Raw genomic sequence first — 15,572 nt, 5'->3', positions numbered from 1 at the left:
GAGGAGGACGATAAAGCAGGAGAAGGAAGATGAAGGACAATGAAGGAAGATGATGAGGAGGGATGAAGGATGCAGACAGTGAGGATGAGGATGCTGAGCATGGAGGAGGAGGAGGAGGAAGAGGACACTGACGAGGATGAAGGACGGACAAAGGAGGAGGAAGAGAATGGATGAAGGAGGAGAATGAGGAGGGATGAAGGCTGCAGTGAGGAGGAGGAGGAGGAAGGAGGAGGCTGAAGGAGGGATGAAGGAGGCAGGTGAGGAAGAGGAGGCTAGGCGGAGGGCGGCGAGGAAGAGGAGGAGGCGGCTGGGCGAGGAAGGCGAGGAAGAGGAGGAGGCGGCTGGGCGAGGAAGAGGAGGAAGAGGAGGCAGCTGGGCGAGGGCGGTGAGGAAGGCGAGGAAAAGGAGGTGGCTGGGCGAGGAAGGCGAGGAAGAGGAGGCGGTTGGGCGAGGAAGGCGAGGAAGAGGAGGCGGCTAGGCGAGGGCGGCGTGCTGGCGCAGCAGGCGGTGCAGGAGGCCGAAGGACGGGCGGTCGGCGGCGTCGCGGGCCCAGCAGCGCAGCATCACCCCGTGCAGCGCCGGGGGGCAGCCGGGGGGGCAGGGCAGGTACTCCTGGGGGCACGGGGTCAACTGGGGGCAGTGGGGGGGACTGGGGGAGACTGGGAATGATGGGCAGAACTGGGAGTAACTGGGAGTGATGGGGGTGACTGGGCACCTGGGGGGCACAGCGCATTCTCCTGGGGACGCCCAGTGTCCTCCCAGTCCCTCCCAGTGCGTCCCAATGTCTCCCCAGTTCCTCCCAGTGCATCCCAGTGTCTCCCCAATCCCCTCCAGTGCGTCCCAGAGACCTCCAGCATCCACTCAGGCCCCTCCCAGTGCCCTCCAGACCCTCTCAGTCCCTCCCAGTGCCCTCCCAGTGCTTCATAGTCCCTCCCAGTGCCTCCCAGTGCCCTCCCAGTCCCTCTCAGTCCCTCCCAGTGTCTCATAGTCCCTCCCAGTGCCCCTAGTGCCCTCCCAGTCCCTCCCAGTGCCCTCCCAGTGCCCTCCCAGTGCCTCATAGTCCCCCTCCCAGTGCCCTCAGTGCCCTCCCAGTCCCCTCCCAGTGCCTCCCAGTCCCTCCCAGTGCCCTCCAGTACCTCTCACTCCCTCCCAGTGCCCCCCAGTGCCCTCCCAGTCCCTCTGAGTGCCCTCCCAGTGCCTCATAGTCCCTCCCAGTGCCCTCCCAGTGCCCCCAGTCCCCCTCCCAGTGCCCCCCAGTGCCTCCCAGTGCCCGCCAGTCCCTGCCCGTGCCCACCTGGCGGCCCTGGGCGCGGAAGTGGTGGCCGGCGTTGGCGATGACCTGCTCGTCGCTCAGGCGCCCGTAGGGCTGCTCGCGGCACCGCGTCAGCACCTCCCACAGCGTCACCCCGAACGCCCAGGCGTCGCTGGCAGGGGTGAAGGTCCCCTGGGGGGGGAGGGGGGCATGGACACGCCCCCCGGGACACGCCCATGCAAGCCCCGCCCGCTCACAGCCAAAATCCCCTGAACTCCACCCAGTCGTGCCCCAATCCCCTCAAACGGCCCCAAATCCCCTGAACTCCCCCCAATTCCACCCAAATTCCAGTTAAACGGCTCCAAATTCCCTGAATCCCACCCCAATTCTGCCCCAATCCCCTCAAACGGCCCCAGATCCCTTAGCTCCCCCCAATTCCACCCAAATTCCAGTTAAACGGCCCCAAATTCCCTGAATCCCACCCGATTCTGCCCCAATCCCTCAAACGCCCCCAAATCCCCTGAACTCCCCCAATTCCACCCAAATTCCAGTTAAATGGCCCCAAATTCCCTGAATCCCACCCCAATTCTGCCCCAATCCCCTCAAACGCCCCCAAATCCCCTGAACTCCCCCCAATTCCACCAAATTCCAGTTAAATGGCTCCAAATTCCCTGAATCCCACCCCAATTCTGCCCCAATCCCCTCAAACGCCCCAAATCCCCTGAACTCCCCCAATTCCACCCAAATTCCAGTTAAACGGCCCCAAATTCCCTGAATCCCACCCGATTCTGCCCCAATCCCCTCAAACGGCCCAGATCCCTTAGCTCCCCCCAATTCCACCCAAATTCCAGTTAAACGGCCCCAAATTCCCTGAATCCCACCCCAATTCTGCCCCAATCCCCTCAAACGCCCCCAAATCCCCTGAACTCCCCCCAATTCCACCCAAATTCCAGTTAAACGGCTCCAAATTCCCTGAATCCCACCCCAATTCTGCCCCAATCCCCTCAAACGCCCCCAAATCCCCTGAACTCCCCCCAATTCCACCCAAATTCCAGTTAAACGGCTCCAAATTCCCTGAATCCCACCCCAATTCTGCCCAATCCCCTCAAACGCCCCCAAATCCCCTGAACTCCCCCCAATTCCACCCAAATTCCAGTTAAACGGCTCCAAATTCCCTGAATCCCACCCCAATTCTGCCCCAATCCCCTCAAACGCCCCCAAATCCCCTGAACTCCCCCCAATTCCACCCAAATTCCAGTTAAACGGCCCCAAATTCCCCTGAATCCCACCCGATTCTGCCCCAATCCCCTCAAACGCCCCCAAATCCCCTCGATCCACCGTTTTTTTCCCGCATCCCACTGACCCCTCCCCCGAATCCCTTTGGCCCTCCCCACATCCTCTGGCCCCTCCCCTAGCCCCACTGGCCTCCCCGGCCCCGCTGGCCCCCCTGGCCCCGCTGACCCCTCCCTGAATCCCCCTGGCCCCTCCCTGGCCCCGCTGGCCCCTCCCCTAGCCCCACTGGCCCCTCCCCAAATCCCGCTGGCCCCTCCCCTAGCCCTGCTGGCCCCTCCCCAAATCCTGCTGGCCCCTCCCCAAATCCCACTGGCCCCTCCCCTAGCCCTGCTGGCCCCTCCCCAAATCCCGCTGGCCCCTCCCCTAGCCCCACTGGCCCCTCCCCAAATCCCGCTGGCCCCTCCCCTAGCCCTGCTGGCCCCTCCCCAAATCCTGCTGGCCCCTCCCCAAATCCCACTGGCCCCTCCCCTAGCCCTGCTGGCCCCTCCCCAAATCCCACTGGCCCCTCCCCTAGCCCTGCTGGCCCCTCCCCAAATCCCACTGGCCCCTCCCCTAGCCCTGCTGGCCCCTCCCCAAATCCCGCTGGCCCCTCCCCGGCCCCGCTGGCCCCTTCCCGGCCCTACTGGCCCCTCCCCTAGCCCCGCTGGCCCCTCCCCTAGCCCCACTGGCCCCTCCCCAAATCCGCTGCTGGCCCCTCCCCTAGCCCCGCTGGCCCCTCCCCTAGCCCCGCTGGCCCCTCCCCAAATCCCGCTGGCCCCTCCCCAAATCCCGCTGGCCCCTCCCCTAGCCCCACTGGCCCCTCCCCTAGCCCCACTGGCCCCTCCCAGCCCCGCTGGCCCCTCCCCAGCCCCGCTGGCCCCTCCCCAAATCCCGCTGGCCCCCTCCCCAAATCCCGCTGGCCCCTCCCCGGCCCCGCTGGCCCCTCCCTGGCCCCGCTGGCCCCTCCCCAAATCCCGCTGGCCCCTCCCCAAATCCCGCTGGCCCCTCCCCTAGCCCCGCTGGCCCCTCCCCGGCCCCGCTGGCCCCTCCCCAAATCCCACTGGCCCCTCCCCGGCCCCGCTGGCCCCTCCCTGGCCCCGCTGGCCCCTCCCCAAATCCCGCTGGCCCCTCCCCAAATCCCGCTGGCCCCCCCCCGGCCCCGCTGGCCCCTCCCCAAATCCCGCTGGCCCCTCCCCTAGCCCCTGCTGGCCCCTCCCCAAATCCCGCTGGCCCCTCCCCTAGCCCCGCTGGCCCCTCCCCGGCCCCCGCTGGCCCCCTCCCCAAATCCCGCTGGCCCCTCCCCGGCCCCGCTGGCCCCTCCCCGGCCCCGCTGGCCCCTCCCCAAATCCCGCTGGCCCCCTCCCCGGCCCCGCTGGCCCCTCCCCTAGCCCCGCTGGCCCCTCCCCGGCCCCGCTGGCCCCCTCCCCAATCCCGCTGGCCCCTCCCTGGCCCCGCTGGCCCCTCCCCAAATCCCGCTGGCCCCTCCCCGGCCCCGCTGGCCCCTCCCCAAATCCCGCTGGCCCCCCCCGTCCCCCCCGCACCATGAGGATGCACTCCCAGGCCAGCCAGCGGATGGGCAGCAGGGCGCGGCCCCCGCACGCGGTAGTAGTGGGCGGCGTAGAGCGGGCGGCTCATCCCGAAATCCGCCACCTTCACGCGGAAGCCCTCCCCCACCAGGCAGTTGCGCGTGGCCAGGTCGCGGTGCACCACGTTCAGCGCCGCCAGGAACCGCATCCCCGAGGCGATCTGCGCCCCCACGTGCAGCAGCGTGCCCAGGCTGGGGGGTGGGGCGTCACCGGGGTGGGGGGTGGGGCCAAGGGGGCGGGGCCAAGGGGGTGGGGCGGGGCTAAGAGGGTGGGGTGGGGCTCCGGGGGAGTGCGGGCAAGGGGCCAGCGGTGGAGGAGGGCGGCTTGGGGTGGGGGCTGGGGTGGGAGAGAGAAGGGGCGGGGCTAAAGAAAAGGGGCGGGGCTAAAGGGAAGGGGAATGGCTAAAGAAAAGGGGTGGGGCTAAACAGGAAGGGGTGGGGCTAAAGGGGAAGCCAGGGGTGAAAAGGAAGGGGCGGGGCTAAAGAAAAGGGGCAGGGCTAAATAGGAAGGGGCGGGGCTAAAGGGGAGAGGTGTGGCTTCTATGCAAGGCATGTGGCCAGCGATAAGGGGCGGGGCTAAAGGGGAAGGGGCGGGGCTAAAGGGGAAGGGCGTGGCCTAATGGGCGAGGAGGCGTGGCTGAACAGGAGCCTGCGGGGCGATGGGGTGGGGCTTAAAGGGCCGGAGGCCCGGGTGGGGCTGGGGGGGGGCGGTGTCTCGGAGGGGGCGTGCCTCAGAGAGGGGGCGTGGCCTACCTGAGGGCGGGGCCGCGGGGCCCGCCCAGGAAGCGGTGCAGGTCGCCGTGCGCCATGTACTCGGTGATGATGCAGAGGGGGCCGGCCCCCGCGCACACCCCCCAGCAGCCGCACGATGTTGGGGTCCCGCAGGCGCCCCAGCGTCCGCGCCTCCTGCAGGAAGTCCCGCCTGCGCCCCCCCCCACCACCACCCTGCCGTCAGCCCGCGTCCCCCCGCACACCCCCCGCCACACCCAAGTTTTACACCTCCCCGCCCCCCGCGCACCTGGCGTTTTTGGTGGCGTCGGGACGCAGCACCTTGACGGCCACCAGCAGGGGGCGCCCTTGGGGGAGGTCCGGGGGGCGGGACAGGGGGGGCAGCGCCTGGGGGTCCTCGACCTCGCACAGCAGCACCTGGGGGGGGGGCGAGGGGGCGGGGCAAGGGACGGCCCAGGGGCGGGGCTAAGAGCTGGAGGCGGGGCTTGAGTGAACAGGCAGGGCTTCGTGTGTGGGGGCGGGGCTTCAGATGTGGGGGCGGGGCTTGGGAGTGAACAGGGTGGGTGCTTTCTGGGGGCGTGGCTTAGGCGAAGGGGCATGGCTTCCCCGCGTGTCTGGAGGCAGGGCTTCCGGAGGGGGCGGGGCCAGTCCAGAAGGGGCGGGGCTAGATGTTAAATAGGCGGGCGTCAGGCGTGAGGGGGCGGGGTAATGTGGAAATGGGGGCGTGGCCGTTTGCATCGGGGGGCTAGCTGAAAGGGGGCGGGGCAACACTTCAGAGGGCGGGGCTTATGCCAAATAGGGGGGGCGGGACTTACCTCTCCGAACTGCCCCTCCCCCAGCTTTTCGCGGAAGCGGAGGCGCCGGCGGGGGAAGGCAGGGAGGCGGGGGGTGGGGCTGGAGGCGGGGCCAGCCACGGCATAGGCGGAGCCACGGTGACGTCAGCCTCCGCGTAGGCCCCCGCCCCCGCCTCGGGCTCTGCGGGGGTGGGAGGGGCGTCAGCGGGGGAGGGGCAGGGATAGACCTGCGGCGGGAGGGGGGCGGGGCCCTTACCATCTGTATTGATTGGCTTAGTCCTGTCGGGCGGGGCCTGGGCGAGCCCTCCCATTGGCTGGGCGTAGGTGGCCAGGAGGAGCCGATAGGCCGGGTTGATGAGGGGCGCTGGTGCGGGGGGGTGGGGGAGGGGGGCGGGATCGTTTGAGGGGATGGGGCCAGGAGGCTCCACCCCCTCCCCACGTGCTCTCCAACCATCCATCTCCACGTGCTCTCAACCCCCACCCCCACGTGCTCTTCATCCATCCATCCGTCCATCCCTTCCTCCACCCCCATGTGGTGTCCATCCATCCCTTCCTCCATCCATCCATCTCCACATGGTCTTCATCCGTCCATCCATCCATCCATCCATCCATCCATCCTCCTGTGGTCTCCATCCATCCATCCATCCATCCATCCCTTCCTCCATCCATCCATCTCCACATGGTCTTCATCCGTCCATCCATCCATCCGTCCATCCATCCATCCATCCTCCTGTGGTCTCCATCCATCCATCCATCCTTCCTCCATCCATCCATCTCCACATGGTCTTCATCCGTCCATCCATCCATCCATCCATCCATCCTCCTGTGGTCTCCATCCATCCATCCATCCATCCATCCCTTCCTCCATCCATCCATCTCCACATGGTCTTCATCCGTCCATCCATCCATCCATCCATCCATCCATCCTCCTGTGGTCTCCATCCATCCATCCATCCATCTGTCCGTCCATCCATCCTCCTGTGGTCTCTATCATCCATCCATGCATCCATCCATCCGTCCATCCTCCTGTGGTCTCCATCCATCCATGCATCCATCCATCCATCCATCCTCCTGTGGTCTCCATCCATCCATCCCCAGGTGGTCTCCACCCATCCGTCCATCCCCAGGTGGTCTCCCTCCACCCCCAGGTGGTCTCCGCCCACCCATCCCTTCCTCCCCACTCCGCTCACCGGGTGCGGGCGGCGCCGGGGGCGGCGATGGCCACGGCCGTGGGCTCCTGGTAACTCGCCCTGGCTGGGGGGGATGCGCTCGTAGCGGGGGGGGCCCCGCGCCACCCCCGTCGCGTTGTTGATGACGATGGTGTCACCCGGCACGGAGAGCTGCACCCGCAGCTCGTCCTCCGATGGCCGGCGCTGGGCCTGTGGGCGGGACCCTCAGGTGGAACCAGTTCCTCCCAGTTGACCCCGTCAGCCTCCCACAGCTCGGGCACTGGACACGGATGTCTGGGTGCCCAGTTCCTCCCAGTTGACCCCACTACCCCGCTCACCTTCCCCAGTATCTTCTTCCAGTACTGCCGCCACAGGATGAGGAAGATGACGCCCAACAGGAGCAAGATGATGGCCACCAGGCAGCCAATCAGGATGGACGTGTGGCTGTGGTCGGCTTTGGTGACTGGCTGGCCCGGCTTGGGCTCCCAGGGGCTGCCGTGGTGGGGGGCGGTGGGTAGGGTGCCCTCACGGCCCCACCCCCTTGGATTGCACGCAATTAAGCCCTGGCCCATTAAGCCCCGCCCCAATAGGCCCCGCCTTACCCAGCACAGTGAGGTTGGTAGCCACGTCCACGCGCCAGGAGTCCTCGGGGTCGGCCGTGACCCCCGCCGAGGGGTCGGGGGGGGCGGCTGGGGGCCACCCGCTGGCGCCCACCGCCTCCTCCACCACATCTGCAGGGAGAGAGCGCCGCGGCGCCTTAACGAGGCAGCTAACGAGGGCGGGAGCAGCAGCCGGGGCCCTCAAGCCATTGGCCAACCCACTCAACCGAACCGCCTTCCCGTTGGCCAACAGGGCAATCAACCGGCTCACGGGTGGTTGACCCCCAGCTGAGCAACCTCTCAACCAGCTTTGGCCTAACCCAACCAACCCGTTCACCAACTGGCCAACCGCCTCGTCCTTCAGCTCAGCGACCAATCACACGATGACCAGTCACCCCCTCACCCAACGGCAACCAGCCAACCAGGACGGGTGAACCATCAGCTAACCAACCGACAGTCCCAATCCTTCATCCAACCAACCATCCCACCACCCAAACAGCTCAGTAGCCAACCAGTTAACAGGCCAGTCTCACAACCAACCCTTGGACTGGCCAATCAGAATCCAACCAGCCAATCTCCTCGCTATCCAACCAACCTGCCCATCATTAAACAAATGAGCAACCACCCCTTGATGCAGCCAACCATCACATCACCCAGCCAACCACCCCGTCGCCCAACCAACCACCCCATGACCTGTCCAATCACCCCACCACCCAACCAACCACCCCATCAGCCAACCATCCAACCCAAGAGCCAACCATCCATCCCATAACCCAACCAACCACCCCATCACCCAACCAATCACCCCATGACCCAACCAACCACCCCATCACCCAACCAACCACCCCATCAACCAATCATCCAACCCAAAAGCCAATCATCCACCCCATGACCCAACCAACCACCCCATGACCCAACCAACCACCCCATCACCCAACCAACCACCCCATCACCCAACCATCCAACCCAAGAGCCAACCAACCACCCCATGACCCAACCAACCACCCCATCACCCAACCAACCACCCCATCACCCAACCAACCATCCCATCACCCAACCACCCAACCCAAGAGCCAACCAACCACCCCCCCCACCCAACCATCCAACCCAAGAGCCAATCATCCACCCCATGACCCAACCAACCACCCCATCACCCAACCATCCAACCCAAGAGCCAACCAACCACCCCATCACCCAACCAACCACCCCATGACCCAACCAACCACCCCATCACCCAACCATCCAACCCAAGAGTCAACCAACCACCCCATGACCCAACCAACCACGCCATGACCCAACCATCCAACCCAAGAGCCAACCAACCACCCCATCACCCAACCAACCACCCCATGACCCAACCAACCACCCCATCACCCAACCATCCAACCCAAGAGCCAACCAACCACCCCATCACCCAACCAACCACCCCATGACCCAACCAACCACCCCATGACCCAACCATCCAACCCAAGAGCCAACCATCCACCCCATGACCCAACCAACCACCTCACCACCCAACCAACCACCCCATGACCCAACCAACCACCCCATCACCCAACCATCCAACCCAAGAGCCAATGCGTTGAAGGAGGACGCCGAGGTCCAGACTGGTCTGGAGGCCACCTGCCATGGCAGGACTCACCTGAGAGGAAGGTGATCTCACTGAAGAGCATCCACTCCCCGGCGAAGAAGAAGTGACACTGGATGAAGTGGGCCTGGCGCCCGCCCAGGGGCACGGTGATGGAGCGGGCGCTGGGGTCCTTGACGGCCCCTGCCAGGCTGTGGGTGGCCGGGGTGGGCTCCCAGGCCGTGGCCAGGCTCCTCTTGAAGCGACACTCCACCTCCCCGAAGATGCTCACCCCCCGCGTGTGCATGTTGTTGCAATGAACCTGGGTGGGGCAGGGGACAATGGGTGTTGGCCACCATCCCATGATGCTCTGGGGCAGCTGGTGGGGCTGCTGAGCCCAGAGAACCCCGATGGAAAGCCCCAGACCCAACGATGGGGTCGACGTGGTGGCTCCTCACGGGTTCCGCGGCCAACCAACCCCCACAATGCCCTGGGGCCACCTGTTGTCCTCGCTCCTGTGATCTCCGTGGCCCACCACCATCCCACCACACCCCACCCCGGCCCCCCGCTGTCCCAGCATGCCACGGGGCACCTGCATGGCGCGGAAGGCCCGGAGCCCTTCGAACTCGAACTCCAGCTCCAGGCGGGGCCGGGGGCCGGGCGGGCGGCGCCATCCCACGTAGTCGTAGCCCGGCCAAAGGTGCCGCTCGCGGCTCCTCGCGAAGTCGTCCAGGCCCAGCACCCCGTCTGCCAACTGGCCCAGCCCCCCGAACTGCAGCCTGGGGGGTGGGGGACACCTGGGTGCCTGGGTCTCCCCATCCCACCCACCCTCGCGGGATTTGGAGCACAATTTGGGGGACGGTTGGGGTCAACTGGGGCCAGGTGGGGCAATTTGGGGACCGTTCCAGGCTCTTTGTGGGCAGTGGGTGACAGCTTGGGGCTGTTTGGGCCCCGTAGGTGACAATTCGGGGACAGTCTGGGCTATCTGGGGACAGATGGGGACAACTCGGGGCTGTTCTGAGCCAGCGGTTGACCACCTGGGGACACTTTAGGGTCATTTGGGGACAGTGGTGGACGGTTGGGGACAGTTTGGGGACAGTTGGAGGCTGCGTGGAGATGGTTGAGGCAGTTGGAGGTGGCCAAGGGCAGCTTGGGGACAGTTGGGGACGGTTTGGGGACAGTTGGAGGTTGCCAAGGGCAGCTTGGGGACAGCTGGGGACATCTTGGGGACAGTTGGAGGCTGCATGGAGACGGTTGGGACTCACGGGCCGGCGCTGTACCCGTCGTAGGTGGAGTCGTTGAGGACGACGGGCGCGGGGTCGAGGGCCATCACCTGCCCCCGCGGCGCCGTGTAGGACAGGAGCCCGGCTGGGGACAGGGGACACGTTACGGGGGGGGGGGCCACCAGCCCGGGGACGCCCCAGGGAGATGTGGGGGGGGGGGTCCGGGGGGTCGGGGGGGGGGGTCCACTCACCGTCCCATGGGCAGCCGTAGAGCTCCAGGCGCAGGCAGACGCTCATGGCGCGGGGTGCGCGGGGGTAGATGCGCAGCGCCCGCGCCACCGGGGCAGGGGCCAGGTCCTTCAGCACCACCCCCTCGGGGTCCTCGTTGCCCCCGATCACCTGCGCCACCGCCACCCGCTGGGGACGTGGGCCCCGCCGACGGGGACCCCCCCACCCCCGTGTCCCCAGGGACCCCGTTGACCCCCGGCATCTCCCAAGGATCCCTAGAGATCCCACCACCGTCCCTGGAGATCCCATTGTCCCCCCAAGATCTCCCAAGGACCCCATTGACCCCCGAGACCCCACTGCCCTCCCCAGGAACCTCCCAGGGGTCCCCAAGGATCCCACCACTGTCCCGGGACCCCAGTGTCCCCAGGGATCCTCTAGGATCCCCCGCTGTCCCCTCCTGCACCCCAGTGCACTCCCAGAGATCAGCATCCCAATGTCCCCGAGGTGTCCCCAAGGAATTCCATGCCACCTTGGCACCTCAAGGTGCCCAAGATGTCCCCAAGGTGTCCCACGGCACCCCAACATCGCCAAGGTCCCCAAGATGTCCCCAAGCTCCCTGGTCACCCCAGAGCCCAAACATCACCAAGATGTCTCCAAGGTCCCCAGTGACCTCAACATCACCAAGGTTCCCAAGATGTCCCCAAGGTGTCCTCAACACCCAAGTGACCTCAACACCCCAACATCACCGAGGTCCCCAAGGTCCCCAGTGACCCCAGCACCCTGACACCGCCCATGTCCCCAAGATGTCCCCCAGCCCCCCGGTCACCTCAGCGCCCCAACACCGCCCATGTCCCCAAGATGTCCCTGAGGTCCCTGGTGACCTCAGCACCGCCCATGTCCCCAAGATGTCCCCAAGGTCCCCGGTGACCCCAACACCGCCCATGTCCCCAAGATGTCCCCAAGCCCCCCGGTCACCTCGGCACCCCAGCGGTCCCGCCAGCGCAGCCAGCGGCGCCGGTCGCGGCTGTAGCGCAGTCGGTAGGCGTGGGCGAACTCCCTGCCGTGGCCGCCGGCGTGCCGTCCCTGCGTCCCCACCAGCGTCACCACGTGCAGCCGGCCCAGGTCCACCTCCAGGAACTCCTCCTCCTCCGGGAAGACGGGACCCGCCGGGCACCAGGCCCCATCCCCGTCGCTGCGGCCCAGCCTGGGGACACGGGGGGCGTACTGGGAGCACTGGGGACACCAGCTGCTGTCCCCATGGCTGCAACCCAGCCTGGGGACATGGGGGACGTCCTGGGGACATGGGGACACCTGGGGGACCCTGGACGGCACAGGACAGTCCTGGGTGGGGGCACTGGGCCATACTGGGCCGTATTGGGACTCCTCGGCCACAGCAGGGAGCGGTGGCTCTGGGGTGGGGACACTGGGAGGGGAGAGTGTGCTGGGGAGGGGTTGCTGGGCCATACTGGTGTGTACTGGTGCGTACTGGGCTCACCGGCCGTGGCGGGCGGCGGTGGAGTCGGACCAAGCGCTGGAGGCCGAGAGGCGGCTGTCAGGGATGGAGCCGTCCTCCATGCCCAGGGCAAAGCGGCACCTGCCTGGGGGACACGGGGACGTTGGGGCATGGGGGGCACGGGGGGACACAGGGGGACACGGGGGACACAGGGGGATGTTGGGGACACAGGGGGACACGGGGGGATGTTGGGGACGTTGGGGACACGGGGGGACACGTCACCCCTGCACACACCCTACCTGCCCCCCATGGCCCCCATAGGTGACCCACAGCCCCACCCAGCCCCTATGGACCCCATAGGTGACCCACAGCCCCCATGGCCCCCATAGGTGACCCACAGCCCCACCCCGCCCCCATGCACCCCATAGGTGACCCACAGCCCCCATGGCCCCCATAGGTGACCCACAGCCCCACCCCGCCCCCATGCACCCCATAGGTGACCCACAGCCCCTATGGCCCCCATAGGTGACCCACAGCCCCACCCCGCCCCCATGCACCCCATAGGTGACCCACAGCCCCCATGGCCCCCACAGGCCCCCCTCACCCACGGGGTCTCACCCAGGTCGAGGCGCCCGCCGAGCTGCAGCCCGGACCCCTGGGTGCCGGCCGCCAGCAGCAGGAGGGGGAGGGGCAGGGGCAGGACCCCCATGGTGACCCCACCCTGGTCACCGCACCTGGGGAGAGTGAGGGGACGCTGGGAGGGACTGGGAGGCACTGGGAGGAGCGGGATGGGGACTGGGAGGGAACTGGGAGGACTGGGAGGGGAACTGGGAGCACTGGGAGGAGTGGGATGGGGACTGGGAGGGAACTGGGAGCACTGGGAGGCCCCATCCGGCAGCTGCTCCCAGAGCGGCTGGAATGTGGCCCCCCCCCCCCCCGCAGCTGCTGCAGCCGGATGGGGGCGTGTGGGGGGAGGGGGGAGGGGCCTGGGTCCCGAACCGGGACACGCAACACGCGGTAACGCCTGACGTGGTACGATAACACACCGCAACACTCAATAACACCCAGTAACATGCAATAACACACCGCAACATGCGATAACACACAATAACATGCAATAGTACACCACAACATGCGATAACACACAATAACATGCAATAACACACCCCACCACGCGATAACACACAATAACACACAACATCCCACTACCACGCGCAATAAGGCGTTGCAACACTCAGTAAAACAGTGACATGTGATAACACGTAACAACACACAAAGCCATGTGATGACACACAATAACACACAACGTGCAAGAAGACGCAACGTTGCGATAACACGTAACAGCACACAATAACACGTACTGACACACAATAACATGCAATACCAGGCAGTAACACACAACAGCACGCAACAACACATAGTAATTCTCGATAACACGCAATAGCACGCAAAAACCTGCAACAACACGTAACGACACAGGGCGACAGACAATAGCACACAATAACATGCAACAACACACAACACGTGATGGAAAACACACAGCAACACGCCCTGCCATCCAATGGCACACCGTCACATGCAACAACATGCCGTGACACGCAATGACACGCCACGGCATGCAGTGACATGCCCCGCCACGCTGTGACACGCCCCGCCACGCCGCGGCGCACCGTAGCACGGCACCGTGACACACCTCAACGCGCCACGGCACAATGCAGCGCGTGACGACGCGCCCTCGCGTGCCCCGAGCCACCCCAACACGCCGTAACACACACCTGGGAGGGTCGGCGGCGGGGGATGGGGCCCGGGCTCCTCCCTGGGGTCCCGCGGGCGGCACCTACGGGGGCACCTGTGGATCTTGGCCCCCTGTGCCCCCCGGCGCCACGTGCACGTACGTGCAACGGGCACGCGTGCGCGACCACAAGCGTACACACCCCGGTCTGAACACACGTGTACGCAGTGACACGCACGGCCCCTACATGTGCCTACACCCATGTAGCTCCACACGCGTGTGCACCCCTGGACACCCTCCTGCACACACCTGTGGGCTCACGCAATGTAACATACACTGACACGTGTGTTCCCGTGTACACGTGCCCACGCACACGCATCCCTACACGCACATACCTACGTCCGCCAGCTTACGCCCCGTGCCCCGGCTCCTATGGACACGTATGTACTCGTATGGCGACACGTGTGCCCTTGTAGGTTTTGAGCTGTAAGCATGTATACACAGGTTACATATGTGTGCGCGCTGCGGGCCGGCGTACACGTATGTATGCTGTGTATATGTGCCCATACACGTGTAAATTCACGTGTGCGTGTCCGTATATATGTACGTCTGTACACATGTATCCATTCATAACACGCGTGCGGGTTTACATGCATCTACATACGTGTACAGCCCCGCACACGCGTATTCACCCCGGTACCGATGTACGGGCCCGCCCGACCCCGCAGAGCTGCCCCCGCACACGCGCCCCCATACATGCGCATCCCACCCCCGCGCGCCCGCCCTCTGCACGCGTGTACAGGCACACGCGTGCTCGCAGCACTTACGCAGGCACCTACGGGTGCGGCCCCCCCCCCCCCCCCGCAGCACCCGCGCCCCATAGGTGCTGTACACATCTGTGGGGCTCGGGCGGGGGGGGGTACGGGGTGTTTAGGACCCCCCCGAGTGCCTCCCCCAATCCCCCCAGCGCCCCCCAGTCTGCCCCCAAATCTGCCCCCCATCCCCCCCCAGGGGCCCCCCAATTCCCCAACAAGTGCCCCCCAAGTCACCCCCCCCCACGTGTGCCCCCCAAATCCCCGCAAGTGGCCCCAATCCCCCCAGGTGTCCCCAGTTCCCCCCCCACCCCATGTGCCCCCCAAATCCCCCCCCCGGACCCCCCAGCACCCCTCAAGCGCCCCCCAAATCTGCCCCCATCCCCCAGGTGCCCCCAATTCCACCCAAGTGCCCCCCCCAGGTGCCCCCCCAACACCCCCAGGTGCCCCCCCCAACGCCCCCGGGTGCCCCCCCCCAATACCCCCCCCCCCCCCCGGCCCCCGAAACCCACCGGGCTCCTCGTCGCCTCCTCGCCGCAGCCCCACCGGCCGCCCGGGTCCCCTCCCCCTCCCCCTGCCCCTCCCCCTCCTTTTGGAAGGGGGGGGGGCAGCAGGGGGGCTTGGGAGCCCGGACGCCCGGGTCCTCTCTGGGTCGGCAGCCCTGGGTGGAGGGGGGTGTCCCTAAATCCCCGCCCCCCAAAAAAACCCCAGAAACATTCTTTTTTTTTTTTTTTTTGGGGGGGGAGCCTCAAAACTGTCATTTTTGGAGCCCCAATGATTTTGGGGACCCCTTGAAACCCCCTTTCTCACCCTACCCCAACCAAATTTTGCGGGGGGACACTCGAAACTCCCTTTTCCCGGACCCCTCAGACTCCTTTTCGTGGGAGGACCCCTTGAAACCTCCTTTTGGGGTGCCCTTGTAACCATGTTTTAGGGATCCTAAAAATTGCTCTTTTGGGGGCTCCTTGAAACTGCCTTTTTCTGGAGCGGCCCCTCAAAACTCTCTTTAGAGGTCTCCTGGAAATTCCCTTCCAGGGTTCCCTGGGAATTCCCTTTTTGGGGTCCCCTTGAAACTCCCTTTCTCTGGACCCCTCAAACCCCCTTCTTGCGGGGGGAGCCCTTGAAAATTCCTTCTTGGGGCCCCTCGAAACCACTTT

The 15,572-nt window shown here is 65.9% G+C and overlaps 2 protein-coding genes across 2 annotated transcripts in view; one reads left to right on the top strand and one right to left on the bottom strand.

Moving 5' to 3' along the window:
* Positions 1-424: 424 nt before the first annotated feature.
* Positions 425-14,948, bottom strand: DDR1 (discoidin domain receptor tyrosine kinase 1). The gene is given in 23 exon segments (XM_086769239.1): positions 425-612; positions 1,295-1,444; positions 4,066-4,116; positions 4,118-4,301; positions 4,863-4,963; positions 4,965-5,031; positions 5,128-5,255; positions 5,654-5,769; positions 5,772-5,813; positions 5,883-6,099; positions 6,823-7,011; positions 7,140-7,293; positions 7,370-7,532; positions 9,043-9,289; positions 9,560-9,746; positions 10,233-10,335; positions 10,442-10,589; positions 11,394-11,622; positions 11,914-12,016; positions 12,490-12,605; positions 13,647-13,708; positions 13,999-14,087; positions 14,928-14,948. Coding segments are annotated over 20 exon segments (2,808 nt in total). The 5' UTR covers positions 12,581-12,605; positions 13,647-13,708; positions 13,999-14,087; positions 14,928-14,948; the 3' UTR covers positions 425-474.
* The window catches only part of LOC147596899 (steroid 21-hydroxylase-like), a 4,061-nt gene continuing 2,072 nt past the window's right edge, over positions 13,584-15,572 (top strand). Inside the window, exon 1 of the mRNA XM_086769238.1 lies at positions 13,584-13,762. Coding sequence (XP_086625364.1) covers positions 13,584-13,762 — 179 coding nt within the window. The remainder of the gene's footprint in view (positions 13,763-15,572) is intronic.

The sequence above is a fragment of the Chlamydotis macqueenii genome, chromosome 33, assembly GCF_036417535.1.
Source record: "Chlamydotis macqueenii isolate bChlMac1 chromosome 33, bChlMac1.mat, whole genome shotgun sequence".
NCBI lineage: Eukaryota > Metazoa > Chordata > Aves > Otidiformes > Otididae > Chlamydotis > Chlamydotis macqueenii.
Note: the sequence above shows the minus strand (reverse complement) of the source record. Positions and strands in the feature narration are given on the sequence as shown.